Source organism: Microtus oregoni, unplaced genomic scaffold, assembly GCF_018167655.1.
Source record: "Microtus oregoni isolate MIOR12 unplaced genomic scaffold, Mior012 000006F_ref0000085, whole genome shotgun sequence".
Classification (NCBI taxonomy): Eukaryota; Metazoa; Chordata; class Mammalia; order Rodentia; family Cricetidae; genus Microtus; species Microtus oregoni.
Genome location: NW_024543065.1, coordinates 46,650,518 through 46,667,616, shown reverse-complemented (window position 1 = coordinate 46,667,616; position 17,099 = coordinate 46,650,518). Strand labels below are relative to the sequence as shown.

Below are 17,099 nucleotides of genomic sequence, written 5' to 3'. Positions count from 1 at the left end.
CCTTTTTGTTTTCCTGAGACAGGGTTTCCCAGTAGCTATGGAGCCCATCATGGAACTCACTCTGTAGACCAGGCTGGCCTTGAACTGAGAGATCCTCCTGCCTCTGCCTACTGAGTGCTGGGATTAAAGGCATATGCCTACTTTTTATTTATTTATTTTTATTTAGTGTTCATTGGTGTTTTGCCTGCATGTATATCTGTGTGAGGGTGTCCCATCCCCAAGAAGTGGTGATACAGTTGTGAGCCTCCATGTGGGTGCTGAGAATTGAATCTGGGTCCTTTAGAAGAGCCATCAGTGCTCTTAACTGCTGAGCCAACTCTCCAGCCCCCTAGTTTCCCATCCTTAACAGACATGAGATGGAGACAAATGCTAGCCTTCAAGAGGAGGCTGGTTGGTGGTGTCCAAAGGAGGTGGAGCAGGCCTGGCGATCAGGCAGAGGGCTGGAACTGTAGGAGGACTCCCAGCCAATAAGAACTGTGTGGCAAAAGGACAGAGTTCAAGGGACAAGAGCAGTTGCTGATAGTACTGATCATAACTGGGGATTGGGGTAGGCAGATTCCCTTAAAGGCAGGAAGGTAGGGCTTCAGCGCTCTGGACAGAATTGAGACTACAGCGACTTCAGAACGAGCCAGTGCCATGGGCGTTTGGCAGAAACTGACCTTCCTGCTACTGTTGCCGCTTCTGCTGGTTGGCCTGAGGCAGCCCCCATGGCCAGCAGCTGTGGCCTTGGCCCTGCGCTGGTTCCTGGGGGACCCCACATGCTTTGTACTCCTTGCCTTAGCATTGCTGGCCAAACCCTGGATCAGCTCCTGGATGCCCCACTGGCTGAGTCTGGTAGCTGCAGGTGTTACATTAACTCTGTTGCCTCCACAGCCACCCCCGGGACTACGCTGGCTACACAAAGATGTGGCCTACATGTTCAAGATCCTCTCCTATGCCCTGAAAACTAGGCGACTCCTTAACAAGCAGCCTCCAGAGACCTTTGTGGATGCTTTGGAGCGGCAAGCACAGGCACGGCCTGACAAGGCGGCCTTGGTGTGTACAGGGTCTGGGGCCCACTCAATCACCAATAGCCAGCTGGATGCCAGGGCCTGTCAGGCAGCGTGGGCACTAAAAGCAAAGCTGAAGGAAGACAGCAGCCAGCAGGCCAGAGAGATTGCGGCCCTCTTAGTGCTCCCCTCCAAGAACATTTCTGCTTTGAGTGTGTTTCTGGGGTTGGCCAAGCTGGGCTGCCCTGTGGCCTGGATCAACCCACATGGCCGAGGGAAGCCCCTGCTGCACTCGGTGCTGAGCTCTGGGGCCAGTATGCTCATTGTGGACCCAGGTGAGTGCCCTAGGGCCAGTGAAAAGGGGACAAGCTTCTGGGAGCTGGGCAGGAAGCCTGTGTTGTATCTATATCTGCCCCGTGCCGTAAGGGTCAAAATGTTGGTTTACCTGGGAAGTAATTCTAGGGTTGCCGCTTTAAATATTTTCCCCTAAATCTTTCAGGTCCATTTGATTAATTTTTTTTTTTTTTTGTTTTTTCGAGACAGGGTTTCTCTGTGGTTTTGGAGCCTGTCCTGGAACTAGCTCTTGTAGACCAGGCTGGCCTCGAACTCACAGAGATCCGCCTGCCTCTGCCTCCCGAGTGCTGGGATTAAAGGCATGCGCCACCACCGCCCGGCTGATTAATTTTTTTAATTGAAGTTTTTTGTTGTTGTTGTTGTTGTTGTTTTGTTTTAAGACAGGATATTATATGAAGCACCAGTTGTCTGGAACTCCATATGTAGATCAGGCTGACCTCGAACTCACAGAGTTCCACCTGCCTCTCCCTCCTGAGTGCTGGGATTGAAGGCGTGCGCCATGATGCCCAGATTTATTTGACTAAATTTATATTCTATGAATTATGAGGTTCTTTTGTTCGTTTGTTTTTCGAGACAGGGTTTCTCTGTGTAGCCTTGGCTGCACTGGAACTCGATCCGTAGACCAGGCTGGCCTCAAACTCAAGATATCCACATGCCTCTGTCTTCTGAGTCCTGGGATTAAAGGCATGTGCCACCACCGCCTGGCATTATAAAGTTCTTCATCCAGGAATGGGGGAACTTTTCTCTGCTACCTGCTTTCAGTCCCTGGGTTTCTGAGACTCCCTTTTGACTTTGGAGGAAGCTGCGAGTTACCTCTCTTTTCCTCTGATGGTCCCGCAGACCTCCGGGAGAGCCTGGAAGAAGTCCTTCCCCAGCTCCTAGCAGAGAACGTCTCCTGCTTCTACCTTGGCCACAGCTCACCCACTCCAGGTGTGGAGGCTCTGGAGCCTGCCCTGAATGCTGCTCCATCTGACCCGGTGCCTGCCAGCTTTCGAGCCCAGATCAAGTGGCGAAGCCCTGCCTTATTCATCTACACATCAGGAACCACTGGTGAGGAGACTGATGGCCCTGCCCCCACCCTCCGCTCCCACACCCTGACCTCACCTTGCCCTAGCACTGGACACCCAACCTCTGACTTTGACCCTGACCCCAAGTGCGCTACTATTTTGTTTGGATTTATTATCCTCCCCCAACTCTGAAAACCAACCACAGACTGGGATGTGGTGCTGTTCACATGTAAATCTCAGCACTCAGGGGTTGAGAGGCCAGAGAATGTAGAGTTCAAGGTGTGCACCTTCCAGTGGATTGCTTACTAAAATCAAAAAATACACACATTAGCATTTCCGCTGTGCAAGGCAAATTCACCAAGCATTCCATTCCATGTTTTTAAAAAGGAATACAAATTCAAGCTGGGTGTGGTAACGTACGCCTTTATTCCCAGCTCTCTGGAGGCAGAGGCTAGAGGATCTCTGTGAGTTGAGGCCAGCCTGGTCTACAGAGCAAGTTCCAGAACAACCAGGGCTACACAGAGAATTCCTGTCCTGAAAAAAAAAAAAACAAAATAATAAATAAATAAATAAGGAATGAAGGTTCTTTTTGATAAAAAGAAAGGGAAGATGACAAAAAAGGGAGGGGGAGAAGGAAGAAAGGAAGGAAGAAGGGCAGTCTGGGTTACATAGTGAGTCTAAGCTAGCTTGAGCCACAGAGAACGATATTGTCTCAAAAAACAAAACATGCACAAAAAACAAAAAGATACTCAGTGAGTTTTCATGCTTTTTGTTATTTATTTTTTTGGTCTCTTGCAGCTTTAACTGGCTTTGAGCTCCCTTTGCTCTTACCTCACTTTACCCAGAACAATCTTCATGTCTGGTCCCCTCTGAGAGGCTCAGCCGCAGGCAGACCACCCTGCAGTGGTAGTCGGTCTCTCTCCTTGCCCACCCTTACTGCCCCCCTCACCCTCCAGGCCTCCCAAAGCCAGCCATTCTCTCACATGAGCGGGTCATCCAGATGAGCAAGATGCTGTCCTTCTGCGAGGCCACAGCTGACGACGTGGTCTATGTTGTTCTTCCTCTGTACCATACGATTGGCCTCGTCCTTGGAGTCCTGGGCTGCTTAGAACTTGGTAAGTCTTCCAAGGACCACAGTGCGTTAGTGCAGGGCAGTCGAAAGGTCAGGATTCTATACTATGCACCCTGACTTTGTTTTCCCCACCCCAGGTTGGGCCATTTAGCCCAGGCTGGCCTCAGACTTGGTATATAGTTGAAGGTGGCCTTGAACTTCTGATGGTCCTGGCAGACATGTACCGTCATGCCCAAGTTTTAGACACTTTTTGTCTTTTTTGTTTTCCTTGGAAGACAAGGGCTCAGGCCAGTAGTGGCCTGATTTTAATTCCAGCACTTGGGAGGCAGAGGCAGGTGGAGTTCAAGGCCAGCCTGGTGTACACAGTGTGTCCCAGGAGGTGACTAGTGCCACTGAGCTCAGTACATTGCTCGGGAGGCAGAAGCTGAGACACTGCAGATCAGTCTCAGACTGATTACATACATAGAAAGGCCCAAGTCAGCTGTGGATAATAACTCGGTAGAAAAGACCGCCTGCTGCTCTTAACAGGTTTGCTTCCCAGTACCAACATCAGAGTCACTCCAACTCCAGGGGATCTGACGCCTTCTCCTGGCCTCGATAGGTACCCACATGCATGTGGTGCATATACGTACACACATACCCATGCAGGCATGTACACATAAAAAACAAATCTGCCAGGGGGTAGTAGCTCACACCTTTAATCGCTACAGGGGCAGAGACAGGTGGATCTCTGAATTCGAGGCTAGCCTGGTCTATAGAGTGAGTTCCAGGACAGCCAGGGCTACACAGAGAAACCCTGTCTCAAACTGTCCCCCTGCCAAAGAAAAAAGTTCTTTCATTAAAAATGCAACAACAAGGCTGGGCAGTGGTAGCACAAGCCTTTAATCCCAGCACTTGGGAGGCAGAGGCAGGTGGATCTCTGTGAGTTCGAACCCAGCCTGTTCTAGAAGAGCTAGGGTTGTTACACAAGAAACCCTGTCTCAAAATACAAACAAAAAAACAAGGTTAAAGAAAATGTTTTCTAGAGTCTCCATTCCCAAAAGGTGGAGCCTAAGACCTTGAACAACGTAAGCCCCTTTCTACAGAGTTTGGGGCAAGTGCTCTACCATTGACCCACACCACCATCCCCTCACTGGTGGGTTCTAGGCAAAAATGAACCAAACTCTAATGCCTCGCTGGTTGTAGTAGTAAGAGGGGCGGGCTGCGTCCCCAGCACCCGGCCGCCCACATGGCTAGCTCTAGCTTATGCCCCGAAATAAATACACGGAAACTGTATTCTTTTAAACACTGCTTGGCTCATTTCTATCTAGCCTCTTCTCGGCTAACTCTCGCACCTGGACTAGCCCATTTCTTATAATCTGTGTAGCCCACGAGCTGGCTTACCAGGAATGATCTTAACCTGCGTCTGCCTGGAGTGGGAGAATCATGGCGACTCTCTGACTCAGCTTCTTTCTCCCAGCATTCTGTTCTGTTTACTCCTCCCACCTATGTTTTAATCTATGAGGGCCAAGCAGTTTCTTTATTGCTTAACCAATGAAATCAACAGATAGAAAGATGACCCTCCTCCATCAGCTGGTAAATTTTAGGTGCATGGGTCATTTAGGTGAGTGTGCCATTACTATGCCTTTGAAATGCCACGCCCAGGTAATCACATAGATTCTCTTAGCAACATGGAACATGATCACTTATTTTTTCCCTACCAGGAGCAACCTGTGTCCTGGCCCCCAAGTTCTCTGCCTCCCGCTTCTGGGCTGACTGTCGGCAGCACGGTGTAACAGTGATCCAGTATGTGGGTGAGGTCCTACGGTACCTGTGTAATGTTCCTGAGGTGAGGCTCCGAGACTGAGCAATTTTTTGGATAAACATGACTCAGAAGTAGAGCACAGGCCTAGCGTATGTGAAACCCGACACAAAAGACAGAAGGACCCACACCTAGAGGCCTCAAGCAAGGTCACCTCTTGACTACACAAGGGAGCTAAATTAGCCTGGGCTACACTTTCACGTGGTAAATTCCACTTTCCATGTTGTTTTGTACTGGGTGCTTTGATGGTCAGTCACCTGGGCAGGTGTGTCCTAGTTTCCTTTGTTGTAAAATATGAAAACAGCCCAAGGAAGAAAAGGTTTACTTTAGTTTCCAGTTCTAGGTCATAGTGCATTATTGTGGGGAAGTCCAGGCTGCAGGAATTATTTATTTATTTATTTATTTATTAAAGATTTCTGTCTCCTCCCCGCCACCGCCTCTCATTTCCCCCCCTCCCCCAATCAAGTCCCCCTCCCTCGTCAGCCCGAAGAGCAGTCAGGGTTCCCTGCCCTTGGGAAGTCCAAGGACCACCCACCTCCATCCAGGTCTAGTAAGGTGAGCATCCAAACTGCCTAGGCTCCCACAAAGCCAGTACATGCAGTAGGATCAAAACCCAGTGCCATTGTTCTTGAGTTCTCAGCAGTCCTCATTGTCCGCTATGTTCAGCGAGTCTGGTTTTATCCCAGGCTTTTTCAGACCCAGGCCAGCTGGCCTTGGTGAGTTCCTGGTAGAACATCCCCATTGTCTCAGTGTGTGGGTGCACCCCTCGTGGTCCTGAGTTCCTTGCTCGTGCTCTCTCTCCTTCTGCTCCTGATTTGGACCTTGGGATTTCTGTCCGGTGCTCCAATGTGGGTCTCTGTCTCTGTCTCCTTTCATCGCCTGATGAAGGTTAATATCCAGGAGGATGCCTATATGTTTTTCTTTGGGTTCACCTTCTTATTTAGCTTCTCTAGGATCACGAATTATAGGCTCAATGTCCTTTATTTATGGCTAGAAACCAATTATGAGTGAGTACATCCCATGTTCCTCTTTTTGGGTCTGGCTTACCTCACTCAGGATAGTGTTTTCTATTTCCGTCCATTTGCATGCAAAATTCAAGAAGTCCTTGTTTTTTACTGCTGAGTAGTACTCTAATATGTATATATTCCATACTTTCTTCATCCATTCTTCCATTGAAGGGCATCTAGGTTGTTTCCAGGTTCTGGCTATTACAAACAATGCTCAGGCTACAGGAATTTAAAGCCGCTGTTCACATCACACCCACAGTCAGGAGCCTCAGCAATGCATTAATGTGTGCACGCCACTACACACTCAGCTGTTTCCCCTTGGTCTAGTCCCACCTAGAATGATGACACCCGCGTTCAGGATGGGTCTTCCAAAGTCAGTCTGTCACAGGCCTGCTGCAAGCCAATCGAACTTAAGTAGTCCTTCACTAAGACTCCTTTCCCACTTGGTTCTAGATTGGGTCACAATGGCAAACTCACAATGGAGGTGACTCTAACTTGTCCAGTTTCAGTAGCTTCATTTGAAAACCGTAACCAGGTGGTGGTGGCGGCACACCTTTAATCCCAGCATTTGGGAGCCAGAGGCAGGCGGATCTCTGTGAGTTCGAGGCCAGCCTGGTCTACAAGAGCTAGTTCCAGGACAGGCTCCAAAGCTACAGAGAAACCCTATCTTGAAAAACCCAAGAAATAAATAAATAGGAAGAAGAAAGAAAGAAAGAAAAGAAAAACATAAATGAGAACAATTCCAATCTGAACCTTAACTAGCTCTGGATCTCAGTTTACAAATATAATACTGGATACTGGATACTGGAATAAAAAGAATATCCCCTACCTGAAACATGAAATGAATTGATTATGTAAAGTACCTGGAACAATGTGACGCAGGGTAAACACACTAGATGCTAGATGCTTTTATTTTTATAGAGCTGAGCTGCAGTCCCTAGGAAACTGTCTCTAGGCAATATGCTCCACTTCCCAGTCTCTCCCCCTGCACCCTGCAGTTTCAAATCAAAAGCCCCCTGAAAATCCGTCCTGATAAGATCCCTTCCTTAGGTAGGCACTTCTAGATAAGGTTTACCTATAGATGAATGTCACCCCTCCACGGAAACCCTTGTAGGTAATGCCTGCAGGTAACAGTTCTCCTAGATCAGGCTCCTGGAGACTACTCCCAGCAGTGCCAGCCGGTCAGATGCCTGCCGAGGGAAGAGCAGAGGGCTTGTTGTCTCTAGTTACTCCTAGCTAGGTAACTGCGCATTAGCAAAGTTCCTCTATACTGTCTGCAGAGATAATTTAGGTAGAGATGTCAATAATACTTTTTTTTTAAATTAATATATTTATTATGTGTACACATGCCAGAAGAGGGCACCAGATCCCCCCGTAGATGGTTGCCCACCGTGTGGCCACCGGGAACCAAACTCAGTACCTCTGGAAGAACGGTCTCTTACCCTCTATGCCATCGCTCCAGCCCTACTTTTCTTTTAAGATGGGGCTGTCCCTATATAGCCAGGCTGGCCTGTAATTTGCTATGCAGCTCATTTGCTCTCCAACTCATAATCCTCTTGCCTCAGTTTTTTTTAAGATTTATTTATTTATTTATTATGTATACAACATTCTGCCTCGATGTATGACCTCATGCCAGAGGAGGGCGTCAGATCTCAGTACAGATGGTTGTGAGCCACCATGTGGTTGCTGGAAATTGAACTCAGGACCTCTGGAAGAGCAGCCAATGCTCTTAACCTCTGAGCCATTTCTCCAGCCCCCCTCCTGCCTCAGTTTTGTGAGTGCTGGATTATAGGCATCTCCAGCACCCATGTTTAACCCTTTTTTGTTTGTTTGTTTTGTTTTCTTAGACAAGGTTTCTGTATATAACAGTCCTGGCTGTCCTAGAACTTACTCTGTAGACCAGGCTGGCCTCGAACTCACAGAGATCTCTCTGCCTCCAGAGTGCTGGGATTAAAGGTGTGTGCCACCACCACCTGGCCAATGTCTAATTCTTAAGTACCTCATGTAGATTCTATAAGTATAGGTCCCACCACTTCCACTTCCTAGGTAATTCCCAAGATTAACACTTAAAAGATACTTTCTTCAGAAAAAGTTCTCAGCCATGCCTTCTAGGGCATCACCTTCTGACCTTTCTCGGGATGTTCCTGCAGCAACCAGAAGACAAGACACATCCAGTCCGCCTGGCAATGGGTAATGGACTTCGGGAAGAAGTGTGGAAAATCTTCCAGCAACGCTTTGGTCCCATTCGGATCTGGGAATTCTATGGCTCCACAGAGGGCAACACGGGCTTAATGAACTATGTGGGACGCTGCGGGGCTGTGGGCAAGACCAACTGCTTCCTTCGCGTGAGTGTACGGGACTCCCGGTGTGATGGTGGTCCTGAGACTGAGCCCCCAGGACCTTAACCGATGCTCCCCATCCTCCATCCCAGATGCTGAGTCCCTTTGAGCTTGTACAGTTCGATGTAGAGACGGCAGAGCCTATAAGGGACAACCAGGGCTTCTGCATCCCTGTGAGGCCAGGTAAGGAGGTCAGCAAGCCTTCTGTGGATGTCTGAGGGGTAGTTACCTCCACCTCTTTGGCTGGAACAAGCTGCCCCAGGGCCTTTGGTTAACTTCTTCCAATTTTTAAGTGTAAGTCCTCATGTAGCCCAAGCTGGTCTGGAACTCTCAATCCTTTTCCCTCTACTTTCCAAGTGATAAAATTACAGGAGTGTGCCACCATGCCTGGCCCAAAGTCTTAACATGGTGATAGGTCTATAACCCTCACCTTGAGCTCAAGTCACTGGCCCGTCTCACCATCACTTGGGGACCTTTGCCTTCCAGAGTTCTGGCTCGGCCCAGTTCTCCTGCTTCAGTCTTATTCTGTTCTACTGCATTGATGTGTATCTGTTGGTTCCCTCGAGCATTCTGTAGGGTCACAACCTCCTAGACATCAGTCCCTTACCCCGCACTTCCTCTCCTGGGGTTTTACAAGTGCTCTGGCTTATCTTTCTTCCAATCCCCATTTGTCAGTTCCCCACCCTCGCCCTGTTTCTTATGGACACCCTGATGCTACCTTCTCTTTTTCAGAGCTCTCCATTTTCCAAGTTTCTCTGTCTTTTTCTTGGTTTCTCTCGCCTTAAGTGTGTCTCCCATCAACACCTCTTTTTTTTTTTTTTTTTTTTTTTTTTTTTTTTTTTTTTGGTTTTTTGAGGCAGGGTTTCTCTGTAGCTTTGTAGACCAGGCTGGCCTCGAACTTCCAGAGATCCACCTGCCTCTGCCTCCCGAGTGCTGGAATTAAAGGCGTGCGCCACCACCGCCCGGCTTCAACACCTCTTTTAAATTTTTATTTTATGTATATGTTATTTGCCTGCATTTATTTTTATTTTATTTTTTTTAAAGTTTTTTCGAGACATGGTTTCTCTGTAGCTTTGGAGCCTGTCCTGGCACTAGCTGTTGTAGACCAGGCTGGCCTCGAACTCACAGAGATCCACCTGCCTCTGCCTCCCGAGTGCTGGGATTAAAGGCGTGCACCACCACCGCCCGGCTTGCCTGCATTTATGAATTGCACCATGTGTGTGCTTGGTGCCTGGGGAAGGCAGAAGAGGGTGTCGAATCCCCTGGAACTAAAGTTACAGAAGGTGATTGTGAGGGACCGTGTGGATGGTGGAAATCTAACATTAGATACAGCCGCCAGTATTCTCTTTCTCTCCCTCTCTTTCCTTTTCTGTTTTTTTTAAAAAATATATATTTATTTATTATGTATACAATATTCTGTCTTTGTGTATGTCTGCAGGCCAGAAGAGGGCACCAGACCTCATTCCAGATGGTTGTGAGCCACCATGTGGTTGCCGGGAATTGAACTCAGGACCTTTGGAAGAGCAGGCAATGCTCTTAACCACTGAGCCATCTCTCCAGCCCCCTCCTTTTCTGTTTTTTGAGAACAGGGTTTCTCTGTACACAGAGATAGCCTTGGCTGTCCTGGAACTAGCTCTGTAGACCAGACTCACCTTGAACTCACAGAGACCCACCTACCTTTGCCCCCAAGTGCTGGGATTAAAAGCGTGTGCCACCACTGCCAGCCAGCCGGTGTTCTTAACCACTGAACTCACAGTCTCTCCAGCCGTAACAGTACAATTGAGTTCTGCCTTTGGCCAGATGAAAAGTGAGGAACCTGTAGTATGGGCTGCTTCATGAGCTGGTGGGGTTCTCACTTAGGGCTTATTTGCCATTTATACCTCCAGGGGAGGCAGGACTCCTGCTGACCAAGATACTGAAGAACCAACCCTTTCTGGGCTACCGTGGTCCCAAGGAACAGACCAAGCGAAAACTGGTTACAGATGTGCGGCGTGTAGGAGACCTCTACTACAACACTGGCGACGTACTGTCCTTGGACAGTGAAGGCTTCTTCTACTTCCAGGACCGCCTTGGTGACACCTTCCGGTCAGGCTTGGGTGGGTTGGGGTATGGGGCTTCTGGGGTGTCCAGCCTCTCTAGGGATGGGTGTGGCCCTCTCTTCCCAGGTGTATAACATCCCTTTCTGGAGTGTGTTCTCTATTCCTGGGATGTGGCTTCTCTTCCCAGGGACAGAACATCCCTTCCTGGGGCTGGGGTCTCTCAGGGATGGTAGCATCCTTTTCAGGGGGCAGCCCATTCCTATCCTAGGGCATGACCTCCCACCCTGCAGGTGGAAGGGCGAAAATGTATCCACGCGAGAGGTGGAGGGAGTGTTGTCGAGCTTAGACTTCCTACAGGAAGTCAATGTCTATGGCGTGCCCGTGCCAGGTATGGAGAATTTGCCTGACTTTAAACATCTGTACCTTTGTGGGTGGGGGATTGTCATTATAAATTGGGGGTCCTGTTGGGGTCCAGAGGGGTTAAGAATTACGTCTAGTTGCACAGCCAGTGTGTAGAGCTGGCCAGCTGAGAGTGATCAGCGTGCTTTCCAGGGTGTGAGGGGAAGGTTGGCATGGCTGCTGTGAAGTTGACTCCTGGGCAGAATTTTGATGGGCAGAAACTATACCAGCACGTCCATTCCCGGCTCCCTGCTTACGCCGCACCTCATTTCATCCGCATCCAGGTGAGGGCGAGGTAGCAGGAGTGGATGGATAAGGGAATTGATGTCACAATTGGGTCACGATTACTCCTTTGCAGGACTCCCTGGAGGTCACAGGCACCTTCAAACTGGTGAAGTTACAACTGGTGCGTGAGGGTTTTGACGTGGGAGTCATTGTTGACCCCTTGTACATACTGGACCACAAGACCCAGACCTTCAGCCGTTTAATGCCAGACGTGTACAAGGCTGTGTGTGAAGGAACGTGGAAGCTGTGACCACCTCATCAACTGCAAGGCTATCCAAAAGTGTGGGCATCAGCGCTGGCCAGGGTTCTCAGCGTCAGCTTCACAAAGTTGTCAGACTTCCAGATGCCACAGCCTAGCAGCCCTTAGAGAATAAACTTGAATGCATATGCAGAAGCCTGTGTGTGGATTTGAAGTAATAGATGAATGCAGCACTGCCCCTTCCCCCACCCCTCACTCCTGCTCCGGGGTTCTCTGCCAAGGACAATATATATATATATATATATATATATATATATATATATATATATATATTTGGAGCTGTCCCCATCAGCCCAAGGTGAAGGGTATGGGAAGAGCAGCTCTGAAGCTCTGAAGCTACCCCAGTGACGAGAAGAGAGTGTTGACCGCAACTTTGGGTCTCTGTGTGTAGCCTCTGTAAACCAGGCTGACCTTGAACTCAGAGATCTACCTGCTTCAGCCTCCCGAGTGCTGGGATTAAAGGCTTCCATCACTATGCCCAGCTCTCTGTGTGTGGGAATGTGCATGTGAGTTCAAGTTCCCTTGGAGATCAGAGGCATCAGATCCCCTTGGAGCTGGAGTTCAAGCAGTTATGGCTGGGGACTAAACCCGGGCCCTACTGCAAGAGCAGCGTGTGCTCTTAACCACCAAGCCATCTCTCCAGCTCCTCATAGGTTATTTTAAAGCCCAAGGGAGGGTCAGAAGTGATGTCTACCCTTCTAGTGTTACCAGGTGACTTAGGGTTACTATCAGTATGGTGAAACACCATGACCAAAAGCAAACTGGAGAGGAAAGGGTTCGTATGGTTTACACATCCGTACATCATCGGAGGAAACCAGGGCAAGAGCCTAGAGGCAGAAGCTGACCAGAGGCCATGATGCACCTCGTGGCTTGCTCGGGACTACCAGCCCAGAGATGGCCCTCCCACAACAACCACTAATTAAGAAAATGCTCTACAGGCTTGCCTATAGCTGGATTTTTATGGAGGCATCTTCTCAGTTGTATCAAGTTGACATAAAACTAGCTAGCACAATAGGCAGGTGGGGCAAGTGGGGTTCAAAGCCTCAGTGGCCTCTCATGCTACCATAACATTCCCCTGTCAAGAATGAGAACCTAACATCATTAGGAGATGGGTTAAAATTTGGGAATTGAGACTGGCTGGTGGTGGCACACACCTTTAATCCCAGGACTCTGAAGACAGAGGCAGGTGGATCTCTTTGAGTTCAAGGCCAGCCTGGTCTATGGAGAGAGTTCCAGAACAGGCTCCAAAGCTACATGAAGAAACTGTCTCAAAAAACTGAAGAAAGAAAGAAAAATTGGGAACTGATATAACCTATTAAAACCTAGAGATCCACTTTTTGTTGTTGTTGTTTTGTTGTTTTGGTTTGGTTTGTTGAGACAGGGTTTCTCTGTCTATCTCTGGCTATCTTGGAACTCACTCTGTAGACCAGGCTGGCCTCAAACTCACAGAGATTCACCTGCCTGCTCTGCCTCCCTCGGTGCTGGGATTAAATAAAGGTGTGTGCCACCATCGCCTGGCTATCATCCACTTTTATTTTTTTTTATTTTTTTGGTTTTTCGAGACAGGGTTTCTCTGTAACTTTGGAGCCTGTCCTGGTCCTGGAACTCCCTTTGTAGACCAGGCTGGTCTTGAACTCACAGAGATCCGCCTGCCTCTGCCTCCCGAGTGCTGGGATTTTTTTTTTAAGATTTATTTATTTATTAAGTATACAGTGTTCTGTCTGTATGCATTCCTGCAGGCCAGAAGAGGGCACCAGATCTCATTACAGATGGCTGTGAGCCACCATGTGGTTGCTGGGAATTGAACTCAGGACCTTTGGAAGAGCAGGCAGTGCTCTTAACCACTGACCCATCTCTCCAGTCCCCGAGTGCTGGGATTAAAGGCGTGCGCCACCACTGCCCGGCTATGATTCACTTTTAAAGGTGTTCACTGGACGGGAATAGTATCTGGATTGAAGGTTAGGTCTCACTCTCATATACTGCCTCTGGGCAGGAATACTAGTTTAGGAAGAACACAGACCAGGAATCAAAATGCTCTCGCATCTTTGGCCTCCAGCGAAGACAGGACTCATGGCATTTCTGGCTAAGAACAGAACAGCTGTTTAGGGGTCTCTACTGTGAATTACATTTCTATCTCCTGTCCTCATCACCATGGCCTCTGGAAAATAAGGCCTAAACTGTCAGGGGGTGAGAGTACTTGTATGACTTATGGTATCTAGACAGGATTATGTGGGTGTCCCCAGCTTAGAAATACTGGCCCTGATGGTGACTCTAAGAACCACAGGCTAACAGAATGCTGAGCCGCTCTCGCTGTAATCAGGAGCCGAAAGTGTTTTAAGAGACTCAGTATTGAGTGATAGGCATGATGACTTCTGGAGTTGTGGCATAGCCCCAGGGCCAGTTAGTGGGTGAACTCCAGACCAACTCTCCTCTACTTCTTCCCTGCCAAAGAAGTGTAACGAGTTGTTGAACATCCCTAGCCATTGTTCCCTGCATAGGAATCACAATTGGTGTGGATGCACAAGGCATGGCCCTCCTGTCTTCTACAAGGCCTGTCTACACCGTCCACACCAAGCCCTGGCTCACCAACCCTGCTTCTTACAAACTTTCTGCCCCCTCTTCTGTGATGTTTCCTGAATTATATTGGGGGGGGGATATGAAGGACCGATTTGGGGCTGAGTAACTCCACAATTATTTAGGGTTGAGAGCTGCACTAATCTATGGATATAAAGACATTCATAAAGGTATTCATAAAAGTTTTCAGAAGACAGTTTGATACTATGTTCTTAGAATACCTGGAGCATCTACTACTATTACTAGATAGCGCAAGTTGACCTGAAACTCTAGTTGGCCTGATATGTGTCAACCTAACAGGCTTCCAACTCATTGACTTCCACCAGCCTTTGCTTCCTGAGCACTGGGCTTAAAGGCATTTACCATTTTTAATTAATTGATTAATTTTTATTTTATGGGCATTGGTATTTTGTCTGCATGTATGTCTCTGTGAGGGTGTCAGATCTTAGAATTACAGATAGATGTGAGCTGCCATATGAATGCTGGGAATTGAATCCAGGTCCTCTGGAAGAGCAGCCAGTACCCTTAACTGCTGAACTATCCCTCTAGCCCTTGTTTTTTTTTTTTAAAAAATAGATCTTTCATGTAGTGCTTATGGCAAATATTTGCCCCAAGTGATCTTTGTGTATTTTGGACAGAGTCTGACTACTTACCCAAGCTAACCTTGGACTTTAATCATTTACCACAGTTTTTCTAGTATTGGGATTCCAGATGTGTCTCCCTGTGTCTGATCAGAATTAGTCTCGTATATATTAACATGAAACCCCCCAGTTTCATTAAAACAACTGGGTTTCTGTGCCTTTGCATTTCTTCTCTCATTCTTTTGTTGTTGTTGTTTTGTTTTTAATTTATTTCTTATGTATACAGTGGTCTGCCTGCATATATGCCTGTACTCCAGTAGAGGGTACCAGATATTACTGCAGATGGTTGCGAGCCACTGTGTGGTTGCTGTGCTCTGGAAGAGCAGTCAGTGCTCTTAACTGCTGAGCCATCTTGCCATCTTTCCAGCCTTTTTTTTTTTTATCAAGACAAGGTTTCTCTGTGTAGTCCTGACTGTCCTGGAATTCACTCTGTAGACCAGGCTGGCCTCAAACTCAGAGATCTGCCTGCCTCTGCCTCCGAAGTGCTGGGAGTAAAGACCTGTGGTGATGACTGCCTGGCTTGTCCTTTGCATTTCTGGTGGAGAGAACCTGTTTCTAGGGAGGTGTGGTGCTGTCCATGGAAAGTGAGAACAAAAGGCTCAGGAGCTCATGGCTAGTCTGGGCTGCATAATATCTTTTCCAAAAAACAAAACAAAAATCAGGCTAAATGTGGTTGAGATATGCCTAAAATCCCAGTATTTAGGAGACAGAGATAGGAAGATTATTGCAAGTTGGAGATAAGCCTGCTTTACATAGTGAACCCCAGGCCTGTCAGGGTTACACAGCAGGACCCTATCTTGATAAATATATAAACAAATAAATCAGTGAGAAAATCTGCTTCTAATCTGGACAGTCGTGGTGCAGGCCTTTACTCCCAGCACTCAGGAGGCAGAGGCAGGCAGATCTCTGAGATCAAAGTCATCCTGCTCTACAGAGTAAGTTCCCAGACAGCCAGCAGCCAGGTCCATACAAGGAAACTTTGTCTCTGAGGAAGGAAGGAAAGAAGGAAGAAAGAAAGAAAATCTGCTTCTAGTAGATTTTTTTCTTTTCTTTTTTTTATTGAGAAAAGGAAAAAAAAAAGTTTCCCCCTCCTCCCATTCCCCTCCCCCTCCTAGTAGATTTTTTAAGAAATGTATTGTACGGGTGGTGGTGGCACACGCCTTTAATCCCAGCACTCGGGAGGCAGAGGCAGGTGGATCTCTGTGAGTTCGAGACCAGCCTGGTGTACAAGAGCTAGTTCCAGGACAGGCTCCAAAACCACAGAGAAACCCTGTCTCGAAAAAAAACCAAAGGAAAAAAAAAAAAAGAAATGTATTGTACTGAGGTTGTTAAAATACTCTTTGGGAAAAAAAAAAAAACAGGGGCTGGAGAGATGGCTTAGAGGTTAAGGGCACTGGGTACTCTTCCAGAGGTCCTGAGTTCAATTCCCAGCAACCATATGGTGGCTCACAACCATCTGTAATAAGATCTGGTGTCCTCTTCTGCCCTGCAGGTGAAACACTGTATACATAATGAAAAAATAAATCTTTCCAAAGAAAGATGCTGAACTTCTTAATAAGTTTGCTTGACATACATAAGCCATCAGCTAACGTAAGCTCTCTGGTCCCAGCTTTCCCGTCTTCTTTTTTCTCATTCTCAGTCCTCCCTCTCAGGGCCTTCTGGTTCAGGTTGGGTATGTACAACCACACAGTTTATGCAGTACTGAGGAGCTTTGTGCATGCTAGGCAAAACACTGCTAGTTAGGGTTATTATTGCTGTGATAAAACACTGACTGAAAGCAACTTGGGGAGGAAAGGGTTTATTTGGCTTACATAACCCAGGTCACAATCCATTAAGGGAAGCCCAAGGCAGAAACTCAAACCAGGCAGGAATCTGGATGCAGGAGCTGATGCAGAGATTATAGAGGGGTGTTGCCTACTGGCTTGCTCGGTCTGCTTTCTTATAGCTCGCAGGACAGCCAGCCCACAGTAGTACTACCTACAATGGGTTGGGCCCTCCCTTGTCAATCACTAAGAAAATGCTCTGTAGACTTTTACAGCCCAGTTTCATGAAGTCATTCCTTTCGAATGAGGTTCCCATCTCTCAGATAACATAAAACTAGCCAGGACACTCTCCAAATGCACCGCAGCCCCAACACACCACCCTCTCTTCCAAAAAAAAGACAACAAAGATGTATATCTCAGCTATGGAGGCTCTAAATTCCAGATTAGAACAAGGGCAGGACAGGTTCCATGGCTTTCCCATCACCACAGATGGGTGTCTTCTTACATGCCTCACGGGGTGAAGTGTTCCTCTTTTCGTTTCTTTCCTTTTTTTTTTCAAAACAGGGTTTC

At 47.8% G+C, this 17,099-nt stretch overlaps 1 protein-coding gene across 2 annotated transcripts; it reads left to right on the top strand.

Annotated features, from left to right (window-relative positions):
- Positions 1–527: 527 nt before the first annotated feature.
- On the top strand, positions 528–11,686 carry Slc27a5 (solute carrier family 27 member 5). 2 transcript variants are annotated; one of them, XM_041653761.1, is made up of 10 exons: positions 528–1,324; positions 2,184–2,393; positions 3,307–3,465; positions 5,126–5,250; positions 8,381–8,575; positions 8,662–8,752; positions 10,456–10,665; positions 10,877–10,996; positions 11,161–11,291; positions 11,366–11,686. In XM_041653761.1, the coding sequence occupies exons 1-10, from the start codon at positions 637–639 to the stop codon at positions 11,540–11,542; spliced, it is 2,106 nt and encodes a 701-aa protein (XP_041509695.1). In that variant the 5' UTR covers positions 528–636; the 3' UTR covers positions 11,543–11,686. The 2 variants fall into 2 exon arrangements, with proteins under 2 accessions (XP_041509695.1, XP_041509696.1); XM_041653762.1 differs by having other exon boundaries at positions 533–1,324; positions 10,456–10,654; positions 10,899–10,996.
- Positions 11,687–17,099: the final 5,413 nt, after the last annotated feature.

Bases quoted from the DNA above. Each gene is read 5' to 3' on its own strand.
- Slc27a5 (XM_041653761.1), top strand. From the start codon at position 637: ATGGGCGTTTGGCAGAAACTGACCTTCCTGCTACTGTTGCCGCTTCTG. The intron at 8,576-8,661 runs GTGAGTGTACGG...CCTCCATCCCAG, and splicing joins AGACCAACTGCTTCCTTCGC to ATGCTGAGTCCCTTTGAGCT. The intron at 10,997-11,160 runs GTATGGAGAATT...CGTGCTTTCCAG, and splicing joins CTATGGCGTGCCCGTGCCAG to GGTGTGAGGGGAAGGTTGGC.